The sequence below is a fragment of the Trachurus trachurus genome (assembly GCF_905171665.1).
Source record: "Trachurus trachurus genome assembly, chromosome: 4".
Lineage (NCBI taxonomy): Eukaryota > Metazoa > Chordata > Actinopteri > Carangiformes > Carangidae > Trachurus > Trachurus trachurus.
Window position 1 is genome coordinate 24655023 of NC_139898.1, and position 26392 is coordinate 24681414.

Here is a 26392-nt window from a genome sequence, read left to right on the forward strand (position 1 = left end):
TGCTTGCTTACCCATATTTTTATATAGTTAGTGCAAATCTAATTGCTCAAAGCAACAGCACCAATCAAACTCTGATAACTGTCATGTATTTTCATTGGCTCTGGGGAGTGATAGGAAAGGGACATAAAACAAGAATGTGCTCCATATGGGAGCCATCATGTTACCGGGTTAGCTCGCCAGCCTCTCTCCCAGTCTGTTACTTTTATGGGCCCTTTAAGGATCCTCCACATTATCACATAGCGGTACAGTACATCATGTGGGATTTGACTGCGCATAACAGCCGTGTTATCATGTTGATGTACCGCTTACTGAATGTCCCCCCGCGGAGCAATATCGAAGACATGGCTGTTTTTGTTTTGACTGCTTTACTCCAGTCTTTCTCATAGAAACACAAGCCAGAAAGCATTAGTGTGTACTAGGGAACGTCATGTACGTTTTACATAAAGAAATATTGCAGAAATACTCCAAGGAAGTAACGGGTGGGTGGGGGGAATATCCAGGAAAACTCAACAGGATTGTTGTTTCATTGCAAAGGATGACTTACAGTATATCTAACATATCCCTTTTCTTATGTTTGTGTTTTGCAGGTGTGCATGTGAAGCTGTTCTGATTGGGCAGCGAGGGAGATACTCTGGGGAAAGATGAGGAAGAGCAGGAGTGTTCTCACGGTGTCTCCCAACAATGTAAGTTATTATGTCTCCAATGAAATAACAGGGTGCATATACCAGACATCTATCAAACAGCTTTTGACGGCACATGTAATCAGGGTTTCATTGTGCTAAGTTATTCATTAATTATAGTGGTAGTATCACAGTCACAGATAATGAGAGGGAGATGTAAACACTGAGGAGCTCGCACACAGAAACTCCCTGACTGAAAGATATATTCTTTGGCACAGTGTGTGGATCGCTGACATTTATGAGGCATTCGAGGGACAGAATCAGCTCGTGCTTCATGTAGTTTCCGGTGTTCGCTGTAACTGTGCAGCAGGACAAAAGAAAGTGTACGCAGGAGATGCAGAAGGGTGAACTGTCTTCACAGTGCACCCAGCCCTTCCTCTCTTTGTCAGTCACAGTGTTTTGACAGCTCTTGTCTGTGCTTTGCCTGTCTCTCTCTCTTTCTCTCCTCCTCCATTGTGCATCTCTGGCACAAAGTTTCTCTCTTTTGTTGGCTTTTTAGCTTCCATTGTGTGCTCTCCTCTCCTCTTGTTTCTGTTTCTGATCTTTCTCTCCACTTTGGCTCACAAGTCTTATACATAAATGAAGTGATGTGACTCGACTCGTAATATTGTTTGCCGACGTTGTGTGGAGCACTATGTGCATTCAGCACAGCATATCCTGCACCGATGTCTTGATCTTCTCTTGCTATAATTGATATTTTTGTATTTTTTTCATCACATAAAGGTTAAATTAAACTAAACAAAAATGTAGGCAAATGTTCACACCAATTGATCCAAAGCAAAATAGAACCGATTGCAAAGTCAGTCACATTAATTTGTCGTAGACAGGTGTAGGGGCCCATAATGTCTGCAACACTCACACTTACATACATTGTCTACACACATACTGCATGGACAGAAACATGCAGATGCCCCTCACAATTGCTGTGGGTGAGGGCAGCAAAAGTGTGGGCGTGCATGTGCATTACTCAGTCCTTCTCTGGCTCTTTTTGTCTCTCTCTGTCAGTCTGAACACATTGTACTCCCTTCATTTGAATAAGTTCTTTCTCTCATTTAATTACCTCACCTGTCTCTCTACTCCAGGACTGTTTCACACTCCTGTTATCTTTTTTTCTTAAGGATGTGCTCCTGTTAAGTTTTCAGCATTTTGCCAAAAAAGAAACACACATATGTCCAGTCCAGTGATTCACCAGTGTGTTTTTCAACCACTGGATCAGAAACAACAAAATTAAGGCCAAGCTGTTCCCAGAATGGCTCCTTTGCCCCCGGGGAGGGAGTCTGTCTAGCAAAGGGTCTGTCCCAGCTGTGATCACCGTGAACTACATCCCTCGAATCGACACGTCCCACAGTTTTGGTGTGTGAGGTGCCGACCGCACCTGAGCCAGCCGACCCCATCAATGTCATTGTCAGCAACACCACATGGAGAAGAGTTTTGGAGAGTGGTGATTTATATGCATGCAAGAGCTTGTGTGTGTGTGTAGGTATACTGCAATAATAATCAACTTGACTATACATCATAATGATGGTAATTGTAGATGATTAATGTGAGATAGATAAAAGATCAAATGAATTAGTTGACTCTCTGCTCTGATGCATACTTCAGAGATCAAATGTAGTGTCGGGCCTGGGTGGAGCATGGTGTCACATTTTACGGCGGTTCAGTAGATTTATTATGGCACACTTGACTAGATATCTCCTGTAGAGCCTCAAAACATAATTTCACAGTTGTGTTGGGTTTCTTTTATCACAAGACAGACCTTTACAGAAAAAGCTTTGACATTGGAATCGGGACTGTCTCTGGTGCACTTAACATCAAGAGACGGGAATTTCTACTTTTCTAAAAATAGAGTTTGAAGTTGTTCAGTTTGACTGTCCATTGCTACATATCAACACCATTATGTGCATTTTTCCTTTAAGAGAAATATAATGTGTCTTTACAAATAGATTATTCCTGTGCTCATGTGTAAAAGTTCAGCATCTAGATAAATATCCCTGAGAGTTAGAAGATTGATTACCTCTCTTTTGTGTTTGATGTGTTGCTGGTAGCATTAGAGACTGGAAGCTGGACTGTCTACCCTCACACCTCTAAAGATGACTGATGAACACATAATTGTTTCAAACATAAAGTGCAGAGGCAGAAAAGGAAAAATTGTAGTTGTTGAACTGTTCAGGTCACCGACATAGAGTGGAAGTATAAGGCAGATGGGTAAATGTGGTAGCTGTGGGTCAAGAAGTCAGAATCTTTTTCAGTGAAGTTTCGAACCTGCAGAGCTGGGAAACCTGTACACCGTTAAGACATGCAGGTTAGGTCTATGGCCTGTTGTCTGTCTCTGTATGTCAGCCTGGTGATTGACTGATGACCTGAGCAGGTTGCACCCCGCCTCTCTGTGCCCTTCTCAAGGATAAACAAGTATATTTGACGCCTGGATGAATCGTGAGTAAAGCCCCTCGGTCTTAGTCTGAATGGCTGATTAATAAAATGAGAGAACTAAGACTTGTGATGATGGGGCCGTGTGTATGCATTTAACCATATGCTGCAGGACAGGACGGCCTTGTGTATTTACAGTATATGTTTCAGTGAAAGTGTTAAGTGTTTTCTGAATCAATGAGGTTAAGTGTGCTGAGGTAGGACATTGTTATTGGATTTCAGCTCTAACAGAAGGGATTTGGTTTAGCTGGCGATGCTTAGCAGGGATTAGATTTGAGTGGTGTAAGCGTGTGCAGATGAGCCAGTGCGTGTTTGTGTTAATGATTTGGCCCATCATGAAGCTGACGTTCGGATTGGATTAGTTTGCTGTGTCGTATTTGCGTATGGATGGACGGTGCGTGCTGGTGATGATTAGCGTGCTGTACGCACACTGACTGGACCGTTATACACTCATTTGAGCGGGACCAACTCCTGTCTGTCCTGTGGTTTGTGTTTTTTATCGAACTGTGGCGTGCTGAAGGGTGGATAGATTAAATAATGTCTCTGCGCCCTACCGACCTAATGACCTTATTCCCATGCAGATCACAGCTAACCACCTCTGATCTGATCAGCTCCAACTCTCCGTCCCTGTCTGACGGGGTGTGGATCTATTCCAGCGTCCGTCTGTGAGTGAGCTTGAATGCACACCACCGTTTGTGTGTGACTTTGCATTTTTATGCAAGTGTACTTTCAGACTGCATCTCCATAATCGCATACACAGTGTCAGGTGCTGCAGGCAACCTTTCGCCAACGTTTCGCTTATCAAATTAAAATCTCTTTCAGAGGAAGTGTGTCTTTGCACATATCAAGTCCACTAATGCCATGTAAAATATTCATCTGAGGTTGTAGCTTTACTTCACCCTTCAAGCCTCATTGTCTTTCCATTATTGAATACAAATTATGTTCAAACATGGTGTGTAAATTAGCAATTTATCCAAAGTCCAATTTTATCTTAAGGTATTGACCTTTCAAAAGCATGGTCATTTTTAATTACTAGTATTAGAGAAGAAACCACGTTTGACAGCTGAGAAAACTTACAGATATTCCTTGTACAAGTATACAAGTATAAGACTGAATAAACCTTTTTGAAATGTGATAATGTTGTATTTTGATCAAAATAGATTTCATTAGATAGATAAATATGGAAATACTCACTTGACATTATAAATTGTGACACTGTGGTACATGCATTTAACATAAACATTAAGAACACAAAGCAGGCATTGTCAGAGGAACTGATCTAGATCAATTAACCCTTTTCCAGTGCATCATTCATGAAAACAATGTTGTGATTTGGTGAGTTACTGCTACTTACCTCACATGTCAATGAGCAAAACATCAGCAGCCAGTTCACTGACCTGCAATTTCAGTCCAACTCCAGTCCAAGCACTTTCTGAGAAATAAAACAGGCAACATGCAATTTTAGAGCAACATTTTGTGAGACTGAATGAAATGAAAAAGTCTCGCTACCCACTTAGAAAAGCCTGCACATACACACACACGCACACACAAACAAATCCTCCTCTCTCGCTGCTCTGGTATTCACTGAACTGTCTGGTGGTTTGTGTCCTTTCATCACTTCTCCAGTTGCTCTGCACCCTGGTGTGCAGTAGGTCCGCTTGTAGCCAACGCGTATCACTTAAGCTTTGTTGTTTTTTGTTCTTTTATCCAAAATATCCTTCATTATGTTCATTGTAGGTTTTTCTAGGGTTTATATCTCACTATCACTTTCTGCTCTGTTCTGTTCATGAAGAAAGACACGTGCAATTTTGTTCAAATGCCAGTAATTATCTATGTTTACATTTACCTGACAAGAGAAGTTGTGGTGTTATACAGTACGTTCACAAAACCTCCATTGGAGAAGGCTGGAATGGGTGATCAGGTAGCTAGCTTGTGTTCCTTAAAGAGGAACTATGCAAACTTTTTTTTTTTTTACCTTGATTAAACAGCTTCAGAGTAATTGTGATGGTTAAATGAGGATGGAGACTCTTTGCCTTCCACCTAGTGTCTCTTAGCTGAAAAACAACCTTGCAAAAGCAGTGTTAGCGAAAACAGCAAAAAAGCGACCAGACTTACCCTTTTAACAACAACAAAAAAATCTCTGCCGTAAAAGACCACTACCACAGTCGTATCAATACTGTGTGGTCATAACCTTAATTTAGCATAAAGACAGGCTGTGGGGGTAGCTCTTAACCTGGCTGAGGTCAAAGCTAACTAAGCTCACTAATTAGCACATCTTTGCTGTGACTATTTTTTGAGATGAGAGAGGAAGTCCACACACCAGAAGTAGCTCCTGCAAGTTTTATTAAGTGTAATGTTTCGGGCACCTGCCCTTCGTCAGACATGAAAAGAGAAAGTGAAGGCGCACCTCCTCCCTAGGGTCACCTGATCCAATCAGGCGTAGTGAACCACAGGTGTAGACAATAATACAAGTACTTTTCATTTGAGTGCATACAGTACAATACAGAATAACACAGTATCAATAGAAAATGTAAAAAAAATATTTCTATGTGCAGGTGTGATAAATCTAACACTATTGTTTGACCAACCGGTTTTTCCTTGTGCCCTACAGTATGTGCCTGTGCCTAGACCAAAACCAAACCACAGACGAAATGCAGATGAGAAAACGTGAATGAATCATGTTTGTAATGACGACATCCAGTTCTGGGAGGCACTGGCGAGCAGCGTTGTCCCTGTCACAGGGTTGTGCTCATTTCGAAAGGCAATAACAAACGGCATGGCTGATGTTGTTTGTTTTTAGGACTTGTTGTCAGTCCTCCCCTTCGTTCTTTTAGTATTTCCACCCCCCTCCTCTCTGACTCTTAATCTCTCTTGCAGATTCTCTCACTTCTTTTAGCTTCCCATGTCTATAGCTCTCTCTCCGTCTCTCCATCACTGTGGCAGTTGAGTTTGTATTTACCGGGAGCACGGGTCAAACTGAACAGCTGTTCATTCTTCAATTAGAGAGCTTGGAAGCTGATGGTTGAATCTCTGCCAGCTAAAGCAACAATTCAACAGTTTTCTCCCTCTCTTTCTCTTTTTCTCTCTCCCCTTTCGTCTCGTCCTCACTGCCCTCTTTCATCCGCTCACTCCCTCTTTAATGACGTCCACCTCACTTCCCTCCACTGTTTCTATATTGGTCATAACAAACACTATAATCTTCCTCCACCCTCTCCATGTTTCTCTATTGTGTCTGGTCAGGACGAGTGATGCTGGTTACCACAGTAACAGCGGCTCCTCTCTCCCATGCACCTCAGGATTATATGAACTCTGACCTCTGGTACTTCCTCTGTCAGTCATGCTTTGTCATACTTGTACTGAATGTCCTCTTTTTGTAAAGCCAGTGTGGTGCATTCAAAAAAACAGGACATTGTATTTTGTTTGGTTTATGAAATCTCCTGCATGTCGCATCTAAATCAGTCAGATATCCTGAGGATGTGTGTGTTAAACTAAAAATGTCTTAAACTGTGGCATCAAGTGTCTAAATTCTTAAGATATTTAGTTTCACATTAAATATGAGAAAGAAAAGCTGCAAAATCCTCACGTTTTACAATCCGAAACAGATTGGCATATTTGCTTAAGAAAATGCCAAAATTATAATTTGTTACAGGTTATTTTTGAAATCTTAACTCGAACCAGTCTGTTTGTGATACACAGCCGTTTCATCTACTCTTCTCCCTTGCTCTGACTAATCTTGGAGAAATACATGTTTTGGTAATGAACTGTCTTTTAACCCACAGCCAGTGTCATGTTTTAATGGACATTGGCTGCAACAGCATGAATACTTATTATATATAGTAATTATGCGTACATTACTCGTGAATTTGATGCAGGAAATTAGTCAAAAATGTTCCTAAAGCTAAATAAAAATATGCAACCATTTATAATGCTTGTTTTGTCCAACCCTTTCTGCAATATCTGTAGATATTCTGTGTTAGCATAGAAGACAATATGAATATTCACATTTTAATACCCAGTGCATTATGGCTTCATTGGAAATTTGACATATTCAACAAATACTAAATTAGCGAAGTCGTAACTCCCTAACATTCTATTCAATTAGAAACCAATTAATGGACTGATTGTTTGAGTTCTACACTATTTTATTTGTGTAATTGGATTTTAGTGGTTTAAAGATGCATATAAAAGATATGCAAGAGGTAGAAAAGCAGAAACTGTTGGCAGAATGGCTGATTAATGAATGTTTCAATTAGGCTGAAGATTTATTCATGTGTTAAATTCAGAACATGTTTACCATGGAGTGATAAAAAAGGATAAATCATCCTCTGCGGAGGGTAGGAAATGACTCTTAGAGATGAAAAAACCATGAACAGCAGAACAGCATGGATTCAGTCTGGATCTCAATCTGTTCCTTTGTTACGTCTCCCCGGTCTCTCCTGCCTCTCCAATAACCTCTCTGTGCATGCACACTAAATAAATGAAGCCGAAATTTCTTGAATATGGCCCTCAGCATATTACACCAAACGTGTTTTTTGTGCTCAGCCCGCCCCGACAAACTAAATTTATCACACGTCACACGCATTTTGCTATAGAAGAGAGGGAGAAAGTAGGCAATTTATTTTATCTCATCTGAGACACAGGGATCAGGCTATTTCACAGCGATAAAGAAGAGATGATGATAAAAAAGAAAGAAAGGAGCGATAATAATTCACCAAACAGTTTTTATTAATATCCTGTTCTTCTATCAACCTCAGGGGAATATTTCATTCCTTTTACCAGCCTATAAATTGAACAGAATGAAGTATTAGTCCTGAAATGGCCTTTATACGAAGACGACAACACTTGTTCTGTTATTGCTTGAAAACAATGTAAAGCCTTAAAGTGTTTATTCATTAAAAAAGAAAAAAGAAAACTCTGACTCACTTGAAGCCATTAACATAATTGCAAAAATATAAGATTTCCAGGCTGAAGAAGACATTTCCAGTGCAGCGGCACAGTGGCTCCCTGAGACCTCTTCACTTTTCCCACAGCTTATTGTATTGAAGGTTTAATTTCAAACGGAGAACCATATTCACTCTTCAATCTATACTCAACCCATGACAACAAAGTGAAAACATGTTTCTGGCGCTTTTATTTTTATGCTATTACACTTTCTGGAGCCACCATATGTAACACACTAACACTGAGAACAAAGACATCTGTGAAACAACGACTAAATTATTTTTGTTCACATGTTGAAACCTTTAATCTGCAAGCCGTGAATGTATTTGAAAGCATGGTCATTTATACATCTACCATTGTAGTTTTCTCTTCTTTTTTTTTTTACTCATGTGTAGAAACTGTTCAGTATGTACAGACAGTATAGGGCGTATGTGCATATTGCTGGAAGCTCTGCTCTGCTGTAGATGAATATGTCCTATTTCATACAATACTAATCAGTCTCTTTCAGTAGCTCCCCTCCTTCGCTGGTTCTCCGGCTCTCACTCATCTTACTTTCATTCTCTCCAGCTATCCCGCCTCCTCTCACTCTCTCTCTCTGCTTTATACACCCTTCTCTTCAAGTCCTCCCTCTCATACCTTGGACCAGCTGTTCTCTTCTCTCCTGCTGTCGTCCTCTCGCTTACTTTCAGACCTTCCCTCTCTCCCTGTTCCTTACCACCATCCCTCTCTGTATTCCCTCTCCTGCTCTCCATTACCCCCCTCTCTGTAACTGATGGGAAGCAGGTGTTGTTTTCTCAACTCATCTCTTCATTTCCTCCCCGTTGTTTTGTTGCCTCGGTGTCAAAATGGTGAGAGTGCAGTTGGTGGGGGCGGGTGAGAAATGGGTGAGATGCCTGTCAAGAGTGTGTTGATAGGTCTCTGATACATGTGTATAATATATAAGCAGATGATGTATTTGCTTATGATTATGTTATTTCTATGACGTTCTTCCTGGTATGATTATTATTCTCATCAAGTAATTAAATGCCAAAAAAAACAGATTTGATTTAAGTGGGCAGTATTTCATTAGTTGAAAAGTAAAAGTGATGTGTCACTGTTAAACAGATGGCTAGGAATTAGAAATTCAAACTTGTGTCATTATTAGACACAAACAGCTAATCAGGAAGCATTCAAAAATTCTGATGCTACTGCGTAAAAAGAAACAAAAAGTTGATCTTAACTTTCAAAGGAAATAAGTGAAATTAACTTAAAATGTGAGCCCTGTGCTCAGAGGGGTTTGTTTCAGCCGTAGTGCACCTGCGGTCATCAAGTCTAAGTGATTGGACTGCATGTGGAGGACCTGGCTCAATCCCTTGTAAGCCATGTTATTGGAAAAAGGCAGCAGCAGCAGTAAGCCTGGTCTTCTCCCTGGCTGGTCCAAATGTGAACCACATGCTGTTCCAGCCGGAGGTGAGGAAAGTGGCCTGCATGGGGTTTGTTGTTGCTGGGATGGATTTCATCAAGAAGGGGCTGGAGGGGACATTGAGGCCCAGGAGGTCCCTGAAGTGGATCTGGATTTGCTTCTTATCCATCCTTAGGGAGTTGATGTAAATCCGGAGGTGCTTACAGGAAAGAGCCACATAACACCTACACTATTTGTAATGCATAGTGCAATACATGCACACACTTGTCTGTGCCTCATGTTATGCAACATTTAACTTTTTTAGCAGATCTTTTGAATGACATTGGACACTAACAAGAGAAAAGTTTCAGTGGTGTAAACTGGAATCAAGCCGGCTGATGGCTCTGCTGTGGCTGCGCTTGTCAGGTGGAAGGTATCTGGTTTTAGAAAATGTATATAAACTGTGTGTTTTAAAGTTGCAGACCACATATTTTTTCAATTGGCTGCACTTTTCACCACTTCTCCTTGAGAGTCTTTGTTGTAAGCTCGCCGTAAACAAAAGACTCAAAGGGCAACTCAATGCCCCTTGACTGAACGTGGATATAAAGGCTCCTTCTTGCTTTGTTTATTCTTGTTAACACAGATATTAACCTGTATTGTTTGCTTTTCCATACTGCACAGTCATAAATCACACAATGGCAAAAGGTTGCTGAAGGTTACCGTTTGAACAAATGACCAGTGTTGACTTTTCTCTGCCGAGGACGGTCTCAAAAGGCTGTGACTGATGTGTGCAGTATGATCTGGTATAAATTTAGATTTGACACAGCAGCACAGGTACATTATCATCCCTCTATTAATCTCATCCAGCAGCCTGGGCCCTGTGACCTGGCTACTGGGACTGTGTGTTTTGGTGTGTGTGTGTGTGTGTGTGAATAAAGTGCATAAACAGATGAACAGGCATTGCTCTCATTTGTATGATGTGTACAGTATGTGCGTGTGTGTTTGAGACTAATGAGTATGCCACAATATCACTACTTAGCAGTCCCAGGAAGACAGAGAGGGCATGTGATAGTGCTGCAAATGGGCTAATGGACTTCTGCACCTGACTCCTGCCCCACAGATACACACCCCACATACACACAAACACACATTGAAGGTCATGTAAGGATAGCAGGTAGAGTATATGTGGGATGACTGAGAAGACTTAGTATTATTCCATATTTTACTGTGGAAATTGATTTTAGGTTCCTCTCTCACCCGTGTGTCATTTAAGGAAGAGTGGGTAGAAGACTAGCCTGAAGTTTTCACCTGCTGTTGAACAAAATATTAGAAACACCTTCCAGTTTGATGATTACAAACTATCACAGAGCTGAGCTTTGAAAGTGACCACAGCTAACCCTGCTACAGTAGAAATCTGGTTTTATAATGATGAAAAGTGGAAAGATTTGAAATTACAGTACATTCACAAAAATATAACACAGCGTTACAATATGTCATACCAGTGGAGATACAGGAAGACAGAAAGTTGCATAATTTATATTTCCTTCTGCCCCGAAGTTGCATGAAGACTACAAATTCTTGGATAAAATTCTGGTTTAGTACTTTTACTAAAGCTTATGTTCAGACATAGTGTAAGGCAAATTTTAAATGTGATGGATTTTCATACAAAGTCAAACATGCAATTGGATGCAGTTCTGTGGCTGGAGTTGATGTGGAGATGGCTGCTTGTGGATGGAAAATATTACAACTAAGCTCTGAGTTCAGTCAGAAGCTGCCACTCACACATGCACACGCACGCACACACGCACACACACACACACACACACACGCACGCACCCCGTCTCTTAGAAATTACACTTCTGAACCATTTCCTCAGTTATGGTGGCAGCATAATCGCTGGCTTGATTTCTGCAGAATTTTAATGAATGAGCAGTGCAAGTGCAACATTTTATTAATGGCAACAACCTCACTGGGGGGTAAATGGCAGCCGTACAAAATAACAAGACTGTTACACCAGAGACTGCGGCTTCATGTCCACAGTCACGACACCAGTTTAAAACTATCTTATATAATTACTTGAATAAATAAGTAGTTAAATATGCAAAAGGATTAAATTGCAATCACTCTTCTTCATTCACTAACTGTATCCATGACTTTCTGGACCTTTCCTGTCTGTGAAAATAGAAGGTGGTTAAAAACCTAGTCATGGCTTTGTGTCTGACTCAGACCAGTTCAATTGTTTAGAAGTTTCTATTGAATCACAGCTATGTCTCTTTTTTTCCTCCCCTACTGGTCGATGAAATGTTATGCCACCTAATGTTTTTATGAAAGAAATTGAAGAAAAATAACTGTTTTATTTAAAGGAAAATAAAAGTGACTGACATTCACATAAAAGGTTGCACTTGTTTAACTTTCCTGTTGCAACATGGTGTCCTTGAGAGGAAAATTACCTTCCTGTAACAGACTATAAATCATGTTTTCTGGAGCTGTGTGAAGTGTGGTCTCTTTTAAGGGCAGTTAAATATGCTTTGGTATCATGCAGTTGATTAAGATTCAAATGAATCCATGACACTATCCTTGAACATATGGAAGCTGCTGTCATATCAGGGTCATTGTAAGAGTTGCAGGCGCTCGTCCATTGACAGGCTGCCAGGTGCAGTCGGTGTTTTTTCTGTTTGGTGTCACTGTTGAGAGCATCGTCTGATCTGATGTGATATGATCACCTTGGTGTTGTGCTCTGCATGTGTTTTATACATCATGCATCCTTCACACTATTTCTTCTGTGTTTTATGTGATCTTTCTCTCTCTGTTAGCCTCCTCTTATCTAATATCACCAGCCTCCTTCCCTCCATTCTTTATCCTCTTCTCTGCAGTGCAGTTCTTATCACTCTCATACCTCACTTTGTCCTTGCCTCTCCACCACACCATCTCCCCTCTGAGCTGTCATAGAAAAAGTATTGTTGTCTCTTCCTTCTCACTCATGACTCTCCAGCTCTCAAGGCAAATATCTCTGAACACCATTGGAGAGCAATACTTTACTTGATGTTTTTTTTTTCAATCCACTATTGCAATTTACTGCGTTGTCTTTCATTACATAATGCTTCTGTGTTTTGATTGTTGCCATGTGCTTATTTCTAAACAGCAGTTGCTAAGCTGATTCGTCGCTCAGCTGTTTTCCTCAGAATACGGTCCTTCTCACTTCCAAGACAAGAAATAAGTCAGAGTAATGAATTATTTGATCTATTACTGACACTGAATTCATAGTGCTATTATTCATCAAGCCTGTTGGAATCATTCCCTAGAAATTACACTTAAAGTTTGACTAGAAAATAAAAGTAAAAGTTTAACTGCCAGCTGGTGCTGGGGAAATTAAAATCAATGCTAATCTGCATGCAGTGTGCATCAAGTCATTGTGTGAGGTTTTTTTGTCTTGTCACTAATTGCTTTGCAAGTTATGATCACTAGAGGGCAGCACACGGTAATAGTTGATAAAGTTATTAATGTCGGTGAATGCATACAACACAATTGTCCCTTAGTTTTAAGTTTTTGCCCATATGCATACTTGCTAAACTTATTAGAATGTGAAGTTGCGCAAAAGGAAAACACAATTTAAACCTTTTCAGGATTATTTACATCAGTAAAGACAACAAGCATGAAGCAACCTAATGTACTGTACAGCCAAGACACAAAAAGCTGCAGTACCTGCAGGCTACAGTGACAGATTGATTAACTCTATTATCCCAGTGGAAAATCCATTTTCAGTGTCGGCACAGCTCTTGGACACAGACTAAAACATTTGGAACAACGTCATTCGCAATAGTCAGCATATGGCAGACACCAAATATCATTGTCTGCACCACAAAGGCAAAAGAAAAACAGTCCAGTACACAGGCTTACAAAACACGAATGTACCGTTCTTACACAAGTACAAAAATTGGCTTTCTGCAATAATAAGCCTGTCAGTGTAATGGTTCCTGACTGAAACGCTGGATTGTGGTGCTCTCTCTAGTATTAAGCACCGCCACAGTGAACGAAGCTCCAGTTTTCTGTGTGAGGAGTAATAACCAAAAAGTAAGCCAAAGCAAATGACTGTAAATAACAGTCATTTCATTTCTACATTTATTAAATGCAGTGGAAAAAAAATCTGCAAGTCTAAATTGTAAGCTACAATGAGTATGGCTGGAGGGGACCATTAAGTGTGGTGACCTTGAGTCTGCTATCTGGTGTTTTCAGTGTCCAAGTAGAGTCCAGTCCATCAGCATATGTATTAACCATTAGAGCTGATAGAACAGTCTGAATTTGTTGGGCCCCAGGAAGCCCCGATGGAGAAACAAGTCTCCAACCACACAACTTAATCTAAGCGTCTTCTCTGTCACAATAACTCATCGTGTATAAAGTTACAATGAAATGAGGTTGTAATGCTTCCATCACGATCACTGGCAGTGTGTAGTCGCACAGAAGCTTCAAGTGGGTGGGTAAAGGCAACAAGCCAAGAGGAGCTGTGGGACTCAGTGGGAGGCTATATTTAGTGGAAGGACTGCTTACTACAGGAGACCCAGTAGGTATCGAACCCAAAAAAAGATTCAATACAAACAATTTGATCGCTCATTTACGTGGCACTACTGCTGACTCTAACCAGACTTTTAAAATAACAGCACAGGACTAGAAGTAAAAACAACTATTCTCTCTGCAAGAGACATGCTAGTTTTTTAGTATGCAGTGCTTTCTGCACGTAGCATCAGCAAGGTGAAGCGTTTCCTCCTTTGGAACAACAATCACTGCAAAATGGGAACTGACTCAGACGTCTGGAAAGGAGCTTGGAGTCGAGCCGCTGCTCCTTCATGTCGAACGGAGCCAGCTGAGGTGGTTTTGGACTTCTGATAAGGATCCCTCCTGGGCATCTGCCTTTGGGTCCAGACCCAGACCCAGGAGGGATTATATAGCTCTTATGGCCTGGAGGAGCTGGGAAGTGTTGCCAGGGAGACGTCTGGAACTTCCTGCTTAAGCTGCTGCCAACATCACCTCGGTTAAGTGGGAGATGGATGAATGGATGGATGGATGGCCGATCAATTGATTAAGTTAGCATTTTAACTCTTCATACGCTCTACTACTACTACTCTACGCTTTTCTACAACCATAGAGATTAAATCAGCAATTATGCTCATCAGTTTTCATCTGGATGGCAAACAGCAGGACAAACCGTAAGGTCACCAATGTCTAAATGACTGAGTGAGTGATTGTAGTTCAGTACTCGTATAGTTGCCCTACAGCTGAGCTGACCTGGGAGTTCCCACACTTGTCAAGTTGACTTGATCATGATTCCCAACGATGTTTCATCTTATATCCATGGTGTGGAAAAATTGGGTGTTTCCATGACAATAGTTTGAAATCTTCTACATTTACATTCAGCATGTTAATTCCCTGCATGTCTCTGTTGCTGAGCACACGATGAGGTACTGCCATGTGTTTTTATGAATAACACATTAACATGTGTCTATTTTAAACATCCTGAAATAAATTATAAACCAATATTGTGTTTGATGGGAAGGATATGAGCAAGATGAGGTTCACCCAAAAAGGGAAATTGCCTTGATGGACTGACTCCTTCAAGTGAGTAAAGGAGGTAGAACTGTAAACACAAAGTGATGAGGACATCAGAGCCAGAGAGACTGACAGAGATGTACAGAAGGTCACACAGTGACAGTACACCATCAGTGCTGTGTCTTGTCTTTTAATGCAGACGTGCCTTGTTTTTATGTTCATGTCCACATGCAAACACATGTTCCCTTTCTCGCTGTGTGTCTTGCTTATTTGCACTTGTCAAGGTCTATCATGCTCTTCAGTCTTGCATATAAATTGGACTGCAGCTGAGGTGTAAACATGGGTGTTTATACCAAGCAATCAGCTCGCTATAGACGGCACATGTTAACTCGTATTCAGACAAATCAAGCCGGTAAATGAAGCTGAAGGAAAGAGTGGAGGCATCACAGGAGGGGGTGACTTGATGAAAAATGAAAAGTCTTTGAATGATGTAGGATTCATGTTGTTATACCATAAACAACTCATTTTATTGAAATCATGATAATGTTAAAACATTTTTTTTTACCTTAATGGATGGTTTCTGGTCATTTTCTGAACATTGTCTTAACTAATTCCACTTTGTGGTATTTTTTCAAACCCCAGTGTGAGTTCACGGAGGTAAAAGGCTAAGGATGGGGAAAGGAAGCGCTGTATGAATGTTGTATGAATGTGAATGAACAGTTTGAATACTGATATGTAGTGGAAAAGGAGGGGTTTGTGGTCGACAGTATCTGACAACAGTTTTATCCAGGAACGAGCTTGTGGCGCCCCCTAGTGGGCAAACAGCTGAACAAGGAGTGGGGTTGTGGCTCTTTTAATTCAACAAGCTTTTATTTTGAAATGAAGGGAAACAGTGTTTGATGAAGTTGAACTGAGTTTTATCCCGTTGTGTTTTACTGTTCCTCTATTTGAACTTCATGATTTCAGCTCATGCACTTATTTATCCCTCACTTTCTTTTCTCAGGACAGCAAAGAGCCTCCAGATTGCTGCCTCAGCGAGTCTTTCACTTCTCCGTCCTGCACACTGGGGGTCGACCTGCGCCGGGGCCGTCGCCGTTTCTCGGGCAACCTGCAGCTCCCCCCGTTGTCATGGCGTCAGGGAGAACGGTCGCGGACGCCGGACGAGGAGATCATGGCCCGACCAACATCTCTGCCGTTCGGAGCCCCTCCCAGGATAGACATCACACCGGTTGAACCCGATTGGTGAGTAGAGACTGTAAAGAAGTTGGAAGAGAACAAACTGTTTATGTACAGTGTTTGAAAATCTTAAAGCAGACACGGCTCAGGAAGGAGGTCTGAGAGACTTCGCTGGCACCTTGAATCAGGAGTCTGTGTCAGGAAGTCAGAGAGGAAACGCACCACGTAGTTGTACATCTCGGAAAAAGATGGCAGGACGTGACCAGGCTGTTCTCAGCAGGGAGGCGGAGAACTGCTGGCTTTGACTGAGGATGTAGTCAGGTGGTGAGGGAGACTTTAAGGAGAGGGCGAAGTCTGAAGACTTTGTATTAGAAGTTGCAAAAGATGTGAAAGCTCCATAGAGGTAAAGCATGAGGCTAGAGTTGAATGATGATTTCTTTGTCATTGCAGAGAGGTCAGGAACTGATTATAAACTGGGGGGCTCCAGCTCACTGCTGTGGAGCAATCAGTCATCTGTTTGTCCTTCAGGCAGCACCTGCAGATTTAACAGGGTACTTACGTGTTTGTTGCCCGTGGAGAGGCACTGCCCTCAAGACTAGAGTCAGGGAACAAAAGTTTCCCATTCACAGAAATGGCCACAGTCCTTTATCATGTTACATAAAGGACTGTAACATGATGTGTATCTGTAGATCTGTAGTGGTGTGTAGGGATGGTACCTTTGAACCGATACGGTACCGATACTCGGTTCCTGGGAGCCAGTACCGGTATACATCGGTACCTGTTTTCTGTACTTTCTTTGTGTATGTGTGGTAGTTAAAGTTATTTTGTCTATAAAAAATAGTCAAAACTTTTGAATTTTGAATATTTTTTCCTAGGGGTGGGCGATATGGCAAAAATATCATATCACGATTTTTAAAAAATGAAGTCACCATTTCGATTTGATCACGATCTTAAATCGAAAAAAAGAAAAACAGACAATTTAGGCCAAAGAACCTTTCTGAACAGATTTTAATCTAAATAGTTGCAGTTTTGCCAACATGTGCAAACAACGTAAACATAGTAAAAGGTAAACAACAACACTCTGATAAAGTGGACTCTTGCAACAGAAAAGGTAGCTTTCAATAAACATGAAAGTAATATCAATGAAGATATTACTGTTTGTTTTATTCAACACAGTCATTTTAACAGGATTTTAAGTGTATCAAAACACTAAATAGCTGATTGAAAAGGGTCAAATAAAGATACAAACTAAAGTAACTGTTGTTATCTCTTTTAGCAAACTTTGCAAATGTCCTTTGTTTGCGCTTTGCAGCATAGAACTGCAGTTTATAGAATGAGCCCCAGACGATCCTACGATCTCTGCACTTTGGCAGATCGTCTACACGCTCTAATCCTTCACGATCTAATCTCGCCGTATCGCCCACCCCTATTTTTTCCTCAACAACATCACAACTCCTCAGCCTTTAACTCTTTTGCGACCATTGACGAGTAAACTCGTCACAGCCTGCCGAACGTTCACGACCATTGACGAGTAAACTCGTCAAAACCGTTTTTTTACAGATTACGATAATAGACACTCTGAGGTACAGTACCCTGTGTGTGAATATGGTAGTCCTCTGATATGTAAAACTGTTTTAAACTAAAATCAAAACATAATGTTTTTTATAAATTGTGTGATCTTGGTTTTATTTGAGTAATCGTTGTCCTTGAATGCTGCTGTGGGGACAGCGTGCAGCGCTGTGCGGCTGTCGGCTACAGTGTTGCAACTTTCTCGCTGAATCTGGCGACTTTCCAAACCCTCTTTTGACAAAAGCGACCGACGACAAATGTGGCGACTTTTACCGGTGCTGTTACAAACGTTTCTGGTTTGGAGACTCGGATCTGAAAGCCCGTTATCACGGCTGTTTTCACGGCGCTGTGCAGCAGAGCGGGCGCTCTGCAGCGGGGGCTGTGACCGGCCGCCCCCGCCCCAGAGCACTCATCGCCGGCCAGTCACACAGCAGTGTCCCGGAGCTGCTGCGCTGCGGCCAGAGACCCGCACCGCTGCACCGCTGCTCTCCAGGCTGCCACACCCCCTAGATATGCCTACAAATATATTTATTTAGCCGTAGAAATGATTTGGGAGACATGCCACACTGCAGAGTAGCGGTAAAATGAGCAGATTGCCACTTGACACAAAAGTGCGTTTTTCTCTGAAACTAGAGCGGGAGCTCCGTTTTAGGAGAAACCCAGCTCTCTTCTTCTACTTCTTACTCACGAACAAAACGGCGGAAAAACTCGCCGTTTTTTCGTGGAGCACGTTGTAAAGTCACTCTTCAACCGAGTGAAGACCGTTTGTTTCTAGGTGATGTACAGAGTTCGGTTCGACGTGAGATAAAAGGTAAACAAATAGCCAAAAACATGTGGTCCTGAGTGGATGTGCTGAGGAATTAGTGTGGTCGCGAAAGAGTTAATAGTTTTTTCCTCAGGTTTGAGCACATTAAAGTAGGTATCTCCCGATGTGAGCAGTGCGGCATTCAGTGATGTCATCACTAGGGTTGTGCCGATTGGCGATCCAATCGTCTATCGGCGATTGCAAGGACGATCGGCGATGTTTTGTTTTCTTGACGATTTTACACACTCACATACTCGCTACTTTTTTTTATTGATCCAATGCGCAATCTGTTTGTTTTGTTTTAATGAAGCCGCTCCTCTCGCTGCTTCCAACAGATACTCTGTCATATGACAGTGTTTCACCAATCAAATGCAGCCACTGGCGACGTCCAATCAGACGGAGCCAGGTAGTCATATGACCGCACACAAAATCTCTGCGGTAAACAGGATGGCCACTCCGCCTCAAATTTGAGGAAACACGTTTAGCTGGTGTTGTGGCTGTGACGCTGCCGACGCCAGCCCTGTTACTTTATGTCACAGCCCGACGAGGTGTTCACTGACATGCCACAAATAAATTACGTCCGCCATGAATAGATTTTTCGGGTTTCGGCAGCGTTGCGTTTATTGATCATAGTGCTCTTTCTCCATTATTAGCGAGAGAGAGAGAGAGAGAGAGAGAGAGAGAGAGAGAGAGAGAGAGAGAGAGAGAGAGAGAGAGAGAGAGAGAGAGAGAGAGAGAGAGAGAGAGAGAGAGAGAGAGAGAGAGAAGCGCGCATGCATGACAGCATGCATGACAGCAAAACTCATACGCCGCCTGCTCGCCCCCCCCCCCCGTCGAACGAACGAACGAACGAACGAACGAACACGTACGGAACGGCCGCCCCCCCCCCCCCCCCCCCCCCGGACCCCGGCGATAGATAGGTCTATCGGCGATCTCCAGGGAGGGCGATTGGGACGATCTGAGAATGTCAAAATCGCCCAACACTAGTCATCACGTATAGTGAGGCTTCAGCACTAAGCAGGCACTTCTCCACTCTCGCTGACGCACGTGACGCAAAGGTGTGTTCTGGTACCGAAAAAAGGGTACTTTTTGACTTAAAGTGGAATGTTTGTGTTAATATAAGTCTTAAATAGTTATATCTTCCGACAGCAATCACTTTTATAGAGTGTTTGGTCTGAAACACGGGTCTGTCAGTCACTCTGCTCTGCTGTAAGCCGAGGTGAAAACTTTCCTTGTATCCTACAACCTTTATCCAATGAGGAGAGAGAACGGCATAAAGGGGCGGTCCTCTCTGTGTGTGCAGCCAAGGGATGCGCCGCGCGTGAATGTGGTGACGTAGGGACGAGGGCGGGGACTGCTAACTCCATCGGCTGACAAGAAGTTAGCCAAAACGACCGGATCGCTTACTTCTGCTTTAACGTGAATCAATACTCGGTACTTCAGTGGGAATTCAGTCGGTAGCAATAAAAGTACCGATTCAGTGCCCATCCCTAGTGGTGGGTGTACAGTGAATCCCCCTGCCCAGTGAATGTGTCATATGCCTACATATACACACTTGTGCACCTCTGCTCATAACTGTCTCTCGGTGTTATGGGGCTCAGTGTGGGGTGTGTTCTTGTATTGCACAGTGTGCGAGGGTGCTGTGCTTGGATAGTATATTTTCTTGGACTTGACATTGTTCAAAGCCAAGGTTTTGCATTGCCACCGGCTCTATGATTGGCGATCCAAGGATGCGATATCTGCTTTTTGCAAATCACAGATCTGTTCTATTTTTCCCAATCTTGACCTCTGGCATTTCCTGTCTGTATATAAACACATGTTTTTTTTTGCCAAGGTGAAATGCAGAAGAATGTGTATAATGTTGTTTATTTTCATACCTTTTGAAATGAGTCCTGGGGCACTCAAAGGTACATTATAAGTGCAGCTAATCACTAGAGACACAGCGATGTTAAAAGCCAGCCGTGGGTTTCTCCAGTCACACTGAGCACTGAGAGATCTGGTTAGAAAACCTCCCTGCATCAGTGACCGGTCTGTCGTGTTGCATTCAGCCTTTTGGGGATGACACTGCCTTGTTTCATTATTTATGCACCATGCCTCCAGTCACAGTTGTGCGTTCACACATACACTGGGCACATGTTCACACACACACGCACACACACACAGCAACAGGTACAATGTGCAGTTTCAGATAACACATACACAAACACAGACAGCAAGTGGCTAGTTGTTGGCGGGCAGCCAGTTGGCCAGTCGTGTCAAATTCAGATATGCTTTTACTTCACTCACTAATCAGTCCTGATTGGCCCTCTTCTGCAGTGTGTGTGTGTGTGTGTGTGTGTGTGTGTGTGTGTGTGTGTGTGTGTGTGTGTGTGTGTGTGTGTGTGTGTGTTTTGAGGAACACTTTAATAGGAGTTGCCAAGTGTTTCATTCCTTTCAGTTAGATGGATAAAGACTGCTGGGGCTAATCATCCCTGATTGGCGCTGCACATTAGTGTATGTGTGTCTTAATGTATTTTATGTGTGTGTCTGTTTCCTGTGTAACTGCTGGTATTATTGTAGGTGATGTAGGCCAATGTGTTGCTGGATGTCAGAGAGCATTTAACATTTTCAATATGTCTGACAGACGGTGTATGACAGATTTGCTCGAGCTCACCAGATCTTGGCCTGTTTCCAGTAGTTTCTAGTTGTGACCTTCAGTAAGAAACCACATCTGTTCCTTTCTTAGATTATTTAAATAACAGATGTTGAAAACTCTTGAATATGAAGAGAACAAATAGTTATTTTTTCCTTTTTTGTTAGAAAATTAAAATCCTCTCTATAACGTTCAGAAAAATAGAAAAAGTATGTTATAATTTTCCATTGCTCTAAGTGATGCATTGATTTAGCAACCAAAAGATTCAGCTTTCAATATGTAAAAATTCACTTCAGACGTCATTCGAGAAGCTGCAGCCAGAGAGCATTTGGTATTGTTGCTTGAAAAACAACTATAATGCAATTAGTCGCCCAGTATCCTCGCTGATTAAAAAGCTGATTAATTACTGGAGTTCTAGTCAATATTGCTGAGTTCAAGAACTTAATTACGGAAATATTAAAGTTATATAAGTTGGCACACTGAAAAAAAGAAAACAAAAGAAAATGAATTTTACATTGAAGAGTTTGAAGATTGCAACTTCTCTGTCTACCAGGAGAGGGCAGTGTGTTAATGGATGACTGGATGGACTTTGCACGTTTTCACAGCCCAGACTGGTGACAGATCAAAGGGAAAGGCTGAATAGATAAGTGGAGAAACATTAATGCAGATGCTTTCACACAGGGAGAAAACAATGTCAATCATAAGCTGAGGCTCTTTGTGTTCACCTGATCTCAGCTCAGTTTAAAATCGGTGTCCGATGTGTTCGACATCTCTCTTCACCATCATCATCATCAAAACACCAAATGAGGGAATATGTGTTTAGAGAAATCTCTCCAGAGGGATGCAGACACTTGGGGTGGGGGGTGGGGGGTGTCTATGCCGAGGAGCAGAGATGCTGTCCCGGTGTCTTCAGATGGTTCAAGACCTTAATAAGACGTGTGTTTCCCCACATGAACACATATGTTACACTTTCATTTTTTCCTTCATACGATCTTATGATGACTTCCATTTCTTTCTGTTAACAGTGAGTTTATTGGTGGCCGTAGAGGTCCCTCAGGCAGCCGCAGACTTTATAGCAGGTGAGGTGTGTGTCAGTCGTCAGTCATCCTGGTGCTAGAGGCAGACACGTGCCCCCCCGCCCCAAACCCCCCCTTACCCTCCTCTCCTCTCTTTTAAAAGCCATCACACGACTGTTATGTCCCCTTCAGGCATCACTGCTGCTGAACATCGGGGTCAGCAGAACCTTCCTGAAGGTCCTCCAGTCTGATTACTCTCTTCCCCGGTGAAACCTCAAGTCGGTAGTTGTGTGTGTGTGTGTGTGTGTGTCTGTGCTTGTGTATTTATGTGCTGTGTTTTTTGTCCGTGAAACAGTTTAAGTACAAGTCATCAGCACCACCTCTCCTCCCGATCCCCCCACCCCTCCGTCTTTCTGCTTGTACTTATTTAAGTTCTGCCACTGATGGTTGGAAGGAGCGAGAAGTTATTTTGGGATTCAATTATTTTTCCTGCTGATGTACACAATTGCTTCAGAGCTGAGAATCGCTCACAGATTGATTGTTAAAATCGTGCATCTGCGTGTGGGCGCGCTTGTGTCGCAGCTCGAGGGAAAGCCTGTGCAGACGGAAACTCTTAAAGTGTTAATGATCGAAAGTCAGCACCTAGTGGAAGTGCTGTACGTGTGTGTGTGTGTGTGCGTGCAACATGAAAGCCAGTGGATGAGTACAAGGACACTAGCAATCAGACTTCAACCTGATGAATCTCAGGTTCACCTCATCCAGACTGTTGTAATTAGGTGAGGAGAGGTCATCACAATCAATACAAAGATGGTTCGTACACATGAGGGAGGTGACACACTCGCGGAGCTTAGAAGACGTCGTTAAATGCTTTGTGCTTTATCACATCGCTTATTCGGATTTTTGATAGATTTAAATTGAACACACTACCCTGCTATTTTCATCACATTGCCAATCTCTTTAAACTTTCACAATGACTGTATATGGTTGAAATATCCATTTATACGTTTGATGAAATGTTGCAACTTACAATGGCTCTTGATTGTGGAGTTTCCATTGTGTTTTAGTGGCTGAATGGCAGCAGATAAGGACGCCCTCAGCCAAAGCTACGACACTTCACAGCAGCTCGACGGTGGCTGATGGCCTCTGGATTCCTGAGTGCCAGTGAAAGCATCATGTCGCCGTTTCTATTTCTTTATGGGACGGGTATATGCTTCTGGTCATAAAGTGATCGTTCTCTCTTGGAGATCAAATTTGATTTGTGCATTATTCGAAATACAACAATGCTCCAGCAGTCTTTGTATACAACTTTATTTCCTGTGGCTGCAAAACCCTATTGCTGTCTTGATTTAAATACATTTTGATAAAAGAATCAATTGCATATATTCAGTTCACAATGATATCAAACTAGAAGACTGAAATGATTGATCAGTTGTCATAATTGTTGCTTGATTAATCTTGTGATGGTTGACTATTCAATTAAATCCATTAATTGCATCAGCTTTACTTTTCAATACTATTTCCTGCAGCCCATCTGTTTGGCCACAACATCAGAGTAAACCTCATTAGGTTGAATTTAGTCCAACCACCGTTTTTGCCTCACTTCATTTATTTTTATTTGCTAGTTGTCCCAAACGAACCAACGTACCCAGAGCCGGTGTAATAATTGAGGAGCGAGGGGACTACACATTAGCTAAATGATGTCTTTGCAGGTCTTGAAATTAAATCCTATGAAACTGCTGCTTTGCAAAATATTGTCACTGTTGCATGATATTTCAGAGTTGCTTGGCAGAACACTACGGATGTGCACAGGTCTCTGCAGAGTCCTCGTATTGAAGACTTATCCATTTGAAGTCTCAGTGATGTATAATAATATAATTTCCCCACTATGAATGAAATTTGCCATTTTGGCTGCCTCTCCAAAAGTGATTTGAAACCATATCTGGATGTGTTTTTCACCCATGAGTCAGGACGACACTGGTCAGATTATGGCTTGTCTGCACTCTGTGTACTTTCTTTGTGCGGCGTGTTGTCGAGCGCTGCCCTCTCTGCTGGTGTTCCAGACGGCTTTCGTGTGGGTGTGAGTAATCCACAGAGCCAGTGAGCAGAAATTGGATCAAGCATTTTTCATTTTAGCACGCACGGAGACTAAAGGAGACGAATCGTGCGTCAAGATTACGTTTGTGTTCATGTGTAGTTCCAGCTATTTGGCTTTCAGCCATACGCTGCATATTAAAAGTAATCAACCTTCTTTCTTAATTGCTGTAACACTCTGAATATCAGCAGATTAAGTACGTTATGTTGTAGATTCACGTCAACAGGAAAATTGTGTAATTTCACAACAAGTGATTATGTCAGTAAATATGTGGAAGTAAACAAGGGATAATAGTGGAGGTGTGACTTGTTTATGCTCTTGTGTGGAGCTGTTTAGTGACATTGCAAGGTGCATTTTGTCTTTTTTGCGACACCAGTGGGAAATGCTGCGCCCCTCAACTTCAACTAAACGCCAATAGTCAACACGCATCTCATATCTGAACATCATTTTGCATGATTATACAGATCAGCCAGTGGAACAAGGATGGCCAAATAAAACCCAGCTTTATGCTAAATCCTCCAAATGAACCGTCATGTTCCCCACAGTTTCATCAGCTTTGGGAGAGTTTTGGTTCAGTGTCAGAGGTAAAAAAAAATACAAATAAAACAAGTAAATAAAATAATCTGTCATATTTATCTTACCCTCTCATGGATGTTAGTTTGTATTGCATGGGAGTTAAACCTGATGCTCAGAGGGGTTTAGTTTGTAAGGCTGGGAGTTGAGACGGATGTAATTTAATGGGATTATTGTCTTCATGCTATTCATGATATTCAAATGTCCCACAGAGACATTTGTTGCAGAGATCACTGTGTTGTGCACAGAAAAAATATTATGAAGGTCACCTCTCTACCTTACTCGCTGTTGTTTTCAGCTTGTTTTCCTTTTTCTAAAAGCTTTTATCCTTTATTTGAATTGATCACGGGAATCTAATATATGAATAAACAATTCACAACTTGTCCTTGACACTTCAGTGTGTATAATCTCCCTTTTCTTTGTGGCCATGTCTTGTCTTTCTCAGGTTTTTTTCCCCTGTGAACTGTACAGGGAATGAATACAGGTCTGTTAATCTGGGCCACAATGCAGGATTGTTTTTCATTTATCTTTGAGAGACGGTGTGTGAAAGGGGGAATAAGGAAGAGAGGGTTTTATGTAACCAGAGATGCTACAGTGAGGGCTCTCATCTCAAGACCTGAACTCATCACACGCATGCCCCATCACCTCCGTCACACACACACACACACACACACACACACACACACACACACACACACACACACACACACACACACACACACACACACACACTGGTCACCCTGCTCAGGGTTTCACTGTGGGAGGCCAGAGACTGAGGGAAAATGGGGCAGACTGAAGCGCCTCTCTTGCATGTCGTGAAATTATAGAAAGTGACAGGTGGGCCTGTGGGGCGGGCAAGGATACTTATAAAATTTTTAACCCTGTGCTCAACCAGAAAGGTTGAGGCATGAGGGGAAAAAATTTAGGGAATTGGATTTAATTTACCCTAACTCTATTCTATTCTATTCTATTCTCTATTTTATTGCTAATTAGCAAATGTTTGCGTGGTAACTTGAAATGAAAAGTGTCTTTTCTCAGCTTTAATCCTGTATGTAGCCACGTCTTAATTGTTATTATCCGGGTATCAAAATTGATGTATTTTTCTCTTCCTGCAAAACGATTTCAGACATTTGATGACTCATCCTGCACTAGAGGGCGTTCCTATAATTGTCTTCAATTAAATTTTATTTTATTCTTTTTTAATTTTTACGTCCCTCCACTGAAATATAATCCTGCCGATCAGCGTCACAACCTCCGAGCTGTAACGAGCGAGTTCTGCTGACACTGTGCATGAGCTTGTGCTAACTGTATTTACATGAAACACACAATCATGCGGAACTGCATAGCACTCTGAGAGCCGCTTCAAGACGTCTTGTCGACTAAAATAAACATGGCTAATATGTTAGCATTGTCATCAGAAGCATGTTAGCATCCTCGCTGTAGTATTTACCTCAAAGCAAAGGAGTGCCTCACAAAGCCTTAAGCATGGCTGTGGAATCTTAATCTTGTTTATGGTAACTACTATAAACAGTGAATCAGTAATTCAGATTGTTTTCAGG

The 26392-nt window shown here is 41.9% G+C and overlaps 1 protein-coding gene across 1 annotated transcript in view; it reads left to right on the forward strand.

Moving 5' to 3' along the window:
- Positions 1-641: 641 nt before the first annotated feature.
- pde4ba (phosphodiesterase 4B, cAMP-specific a) overlaps positions 642-26392 on the forward strand; it is a gene marked incomplete at its 5' end in the record, with an annotated part of 155590 nt that continues 129839 nt past the window's right edge. The window contains 2 exons of the mRNA XM_083969605.1: positions 642-683; positions 15974-16212. Of these exons, the coding sequence (XP_083825731.1) occupies positions 642-683; positions 15974-16212 (281 nt within the window). The remainder of the gene's footprint in view (positions 684-15973; positions 16213-26392) is intronic.